Below are 4,595 nucleotides of genomic sequence, written 5' to 3' on the forward strand. Positions count from 1 at the left end.
AAGAAAAGGAAAAGAAAAGGTTGGGGAAAAAAAGGAGCAGGAGAATGCGACAAGTCCACGCGCGTCCATGCGTACTCACTACATACGCACGCACACATGACAGTTATACGTACAATCCGCGTACTGGAGAAAACCAACCCAGCGCGCTGAGCCCACGCGACTTGAATCAAAGCAAGAACGAAATAAAAACAATGAAAGCACAAAAAAAAAAGCAGGTCGACGAAAAGAAGAGAATAATTCTCTAACGCATTGCGTGGGTAAAGCCATGGCAAGGGAAAGGAATCGTGTTTCCTTCCTTATTTACACAAATACAGAGCAATATTTTGGGATACTCCCCCCTCTTCCTTTGTGCTGTTGTCCGGTGCAGGAACGCAGATGCACAGAAAAATAGGCGCAGAAGACAAATCCACACACGCACACACAGACTGACACACTTACACATGGCCATTCAAGCGACAACGGTTACATTGCCAGTTATTATCAGCTCCTCTGCAAGCGTTAAAGCGATGCCCGTTTCATTCACTGCGAGACTACTGTTACCAGGCAGCGAGAAGATGTCCTTGCAGCCCTCCCAATCGGTTCGTTGCAGCAGTTGTCGTCGCCTATCCATGAGTAGAATAACGAGTGCCTCCGGTGGTGCCACCGCCAGCGGAAGGGCGGAGCCAAGTGCGGCCTCCTTCAGAAGTTCCCAATGGCGCCGCGACAGCGCCGTCTCGGAGTGGAAATACTCGGGGCCTTTGGGTGTTTGATATCGCCGCTCATAGTTCATCACATTCACGTCGTTCTGGGCGAGCGTTGTGTTCTGCAGCGTCAGCCTCCCGTCGCAGTGCGACCAGTGATAGTTGTCGCCGTAACGAACACCAACGGCGCAGCGCCGAACGAGAGACGCCGTGATGGACGTCGTGTGTTGCGTCGAGCTGTAGCCCGACTCGATGCCCTGCTGGCAGCACTGCACAAGGGTGTGAGAAATAACCACCTCGCGACGGCTTTTGGGGCCGGCAGATAGCGCCACCCCCTCATGCATGCAACCCTCCACAATTGTGTTGTGCACAACCAGGGAGCCACCGTTCCCTTTCGCGCCAGAGTCAATCCCGTCGTCTTTCGTGTGGGCGATGACGCTATCAATGACGCGGTGTTTCCCACTCGAGAGATACATGGCGTCATTGTCGTCATCGGCGTACACCACGTCCCAAGAGGGAAAGTGTGTCCAGACCGATCGCCTTGAGGTGAAGGTACATCCCACACACTCGATCCCCATTTGAGCCCACTGCACCAAGGAATCCTCAACCTCCACTTTGGCCCCTTTGCCGGCCGCGATTCCCGCACCTTGCAGCTCCATCAGGAAGCTGTGACGGAGAACCACGGAGGCCCCATTTGTGGCAGAGATGGTGGCGGAATGGGAATGATGCTTGCCCGTGTTTGGCACCCGCAGCCCCTTCACTCCAGAACCGGTAAAGAACGTAAATTTTGCGTGCAAAGTGGCAGCGGGGCCGTCGACAAGGACCGTTCGCCAAACAGCTGCGCGACCCATCGATTCGCTGGTGACCACAATGGGCGCCGCCGCGGTCCCGCCGAACCGCAGCATCCCCGATGTGCGCAGCATCGCCGCAGGCAGCATCACGACTACACAACCCGCCGCCACCTCCAGAGTTGCCCCACGACGAACCTCGAAGGAGCCACGAATAAAGATGGGGCACACTGCCCAGCGCTCCGCGAGACCCCGGCCCACGCTCTGTCCGGCCGCTGTCGCATTTTCAGGTAGGCAACGCAGCACCGTCCCTTTCATGAGATAGCTTCCAAAGCTGACGCCTTTCGCGTCGACGATGCCATCCGCTGCAGATGGTGGTCGCGGTGGGGACGCAACGGACGCGAGAGGCGAAGAGTGTGTAATATTCGCTTCGTGCACAACAAGTTCCGTGGTGGGGGCATTGGAAACGAACAACAGTGGGCCTCTACGCGTATTTTCCTGCGCGTGACGCGCGGCGACGAAGGACTCGTCTTCACGCTTCTCTGTCATCACAACAAAGCGGACGGCACCGAAGCCACGTATAATCATGGTCTGTTGCGAGACGGCATCAGCTGTCGAGATGGGTGTGTTCGTTCTGGACCACTGGAGCACCGAGCTTCCTGAGCCCTTCTTTGGAAAAAGTACACGGGCAACAAAAACACCGTGCGTCTCTTGGGCGTCTTGAGGCCACACAGGTGGCACAACAACGCTAAGCTTGGCACCTGCAGCAGGTATTACTATCGGGTAATGCATGGGCTGAGGCTTGCTGAAGCTCCATAGCCCAAATTCCGCACTGCCACGTAGCGCACTTTGCTCCACCAACGGCATATCCACAACCCAGTAGCCCTTCCCCTTCCATCTATCACGGCCCTTGAAGGAGGGCAAGAGGCCGACACCCGCAAAGAAGGACTCCGAAGTAGAAACGCGTGCACAGTACATACCGGGGGAAGGAAGCTCATACACATCCGCCTCTGGAAGGTCTAGCCCTATCGCAGACTGTATCATTGCAATGGAAAACCCCCATCGCACGCTAACACGTGACTCTCTAACTTTGATAATGGCAGAAAGGCGCCTCATCAGTTCGCGATGTGCCTCCATGTTGTAAAGCTCTAACTTCCTATCATCTCTTTCACTCGTTTGATCGAGCTGCGAAACCTCATTCGTAGGAAAATAGGCTGCCAACGCCCGAAGCACATCCTGCCGCTGTTCCAAGAAGGCGCCCATAATCCACCGCACGCCAGCGTCATCATTGCGGGTGACCTGGTTAAACGTTGCCACCGTCGCACCTGGCGCCCCGTGAAGAATTGTTCGCAGCTCGCTCTCCGCCAACCGAACGGACCGACCAAATCGCTCTCTGTCAATGCGCTGCACCATCTCCCAAAGTATGTCGGCGTACCTGTTGAACAGCATTGGAGTCTCATAAATGGTGTTATCAAGTGTCGTCTCAGCACAATACATGACAGATGCTTTAAACCACGGCTTGCGGTGGCATGGGGCAAAGACGTTGTCATAGTCCCACCCCATCAGGCCCAGATAAATCGGCAGCTGAGCCTTCGCTGGCGCCGCCTCGGCTGACCTGAGTACCCCATAAAAAAGCGCCTCATCATCATAATCTCCATTTTGCAGTATGGTGTTGACGGCAATCCATGCCATGTACTGTGGCATGTCAAGAAATTGATTCTCCTTGTCAGTCGTCCTATTGTCGTCCGTCTCATTGTGGAGGCCGTAGAGCCATGGGTCCTTCTCCAGAAGCCGATAAGCATGCAAAAAAGAGCTGTTTTTCACGTAACTCGGTACATGGGACAAATCATGGCGAGGTTCGCGAAACTGCAGAAAGTTGCGTGAGCCTATCTCAAGCGCCTGCTCCAAGTTGCCTGAATAGGAGTCCTTTGTGGCACGCCACATTTGCCTCCAGTACGTGATACGTGTGACGTGCTCCATAGCCCGCTCGTACTCACGCTTTTGCAAGGTGGCATGAGAGCCACGGCGCAGGGCATCAAGAATGGTATTCAGCGGTTCATCCGCCACCTCATCAAAGACGGCAAAGGCCTCCTTCATTCGCCGCCAAATCGCCGGTGCAGGCGGCTCAATCGCGAGGTACACGCCCAGCGTCCGCCCCTTGCGGGCGCCATCGCTGACAGAGACGCCGGGCACAGACGGCGCACATGGATGGCTCACCGGTGGCGCAGGCGACGAAGGATAGCAGCGTAGCTCCACCAGTTGCGCAAATGAAAACATCAAATCGAGCTGTTGCAGCAAATCGACAGAAGTGCGATATGCGATGCGATGGGTGTCCTCCCACAAAGAAAGCAAAATAAATTCCCTCAAGGCCACCGTCGTATTTCGCCTGAATGGGTTGGAATTCAAAGCAGGGTTTGAGTTTGAAAACTGAATGGGAACATCGCTACGAATATACAGTGACCTTCGTTTGGTGCGGTGGAGCTTCAATGAACTTTTCCCGTACAATGTGGCCGACACAATTGCCTTCTGCAGCACAGCAGGAAGCGGCGGAGCAGCAGCAGCAGCGTCGGGAGAACGAACCGCAACACGTTCCACCCACATTTTTGCTGAGAATTCAAGCCGACTGCTAGAGGTGCGCCAGGCCGTGGCCATGGCGTCACTCATGGCAAAGCTGACGCGTGTGAAGAAAACATTTGTAGCGGGCTCTGGCAGCTCCCTCGGAGTCAGCTCCTCCCCCAGAGACCCTGTACCGGCCTCTGAGAAGAGCAAAAATAGAAGCACGCAGAGGGAAAAGATACACAAAGCGAGGAAAAGAAAACGGAGCAATACTTTCCTTCCTCGCGTCCGGGGCGCACCGAAGTCTCGTCTCCAACGGCGAGAGCTCTGCGTTGGCATCCCTAAATCTTCCTAAAACAGGCCAGGGTATCAGCAATCTAGCAAGCGAAGAAAATTCAAGGAAAAAATAAAAATAAAAATATAGAGATAGAAAAAAAACAAGATACATGACAGCCTTCTACAGCTTTTAATGTAGGAACCACGTGCATTCCAAGGCAAAGTACTTTATTCTCTTTTGTTTTTCCCTGTCTTTCGCAATATCCCTCTGTGTGTGTGTGTGTGTGTGTGTGTC

At 54.3% G+C, this 4,595-nt stretch overlaps 1 protein-coding gene across 1 annotated transcript, besides 3 other annotated features; it reads right to left on the reverse strand.

The window, feature by feature from the left end:
• The first annotated feature begins 407 nt into the window (after positions 1–407).
• Positions 408–441: a microsatellite.
• Positions 442–448: 7 nt separating this feature from the next.
• On the reverse strand, positions 449–4,363 carry Tco025E_02059 (uncharacterized protein; the record flags this gene model as incomplete). The annotated part of the gene is made up of 1 exon (XM_029368994.1): positions 449–4,363. The coding sequence occupies one exon, from the start codon at positions 4,361–4,363 to the stop codon at positions 449–451; it is 3,915 nt and encodes a 1,304-aa protein (XP_029231010.1).
• Positions 4,364–4,425: 62 nt separating this feature from the next.
• Positions 4,426–4,465: a sequence feature (A-rich).
• Positions 4,466–4,569: 104 nt separating this feature from the next.
• Positions 4,570–4,594: a microsatellite.
• The last annotated feature ends 1 nt before the right edge of the window (position 4,595 follows it).

The sequence above is a fragment of the Trypanosoma conorhini genome (genome assembly GCF_003719485.1).
Source record: "Trypanosoma conorhini strain 025E chromosome Unknown Tco_14.4_contig_00076, whole genome shotgun sequence".
Lineage (NCBI taxonomy): Eukaryota > Euglenozoa > Kinetoplastea > Trypanosomatida > Trypanosomatidae > Trypanosoma > Trypanosoma conorhini.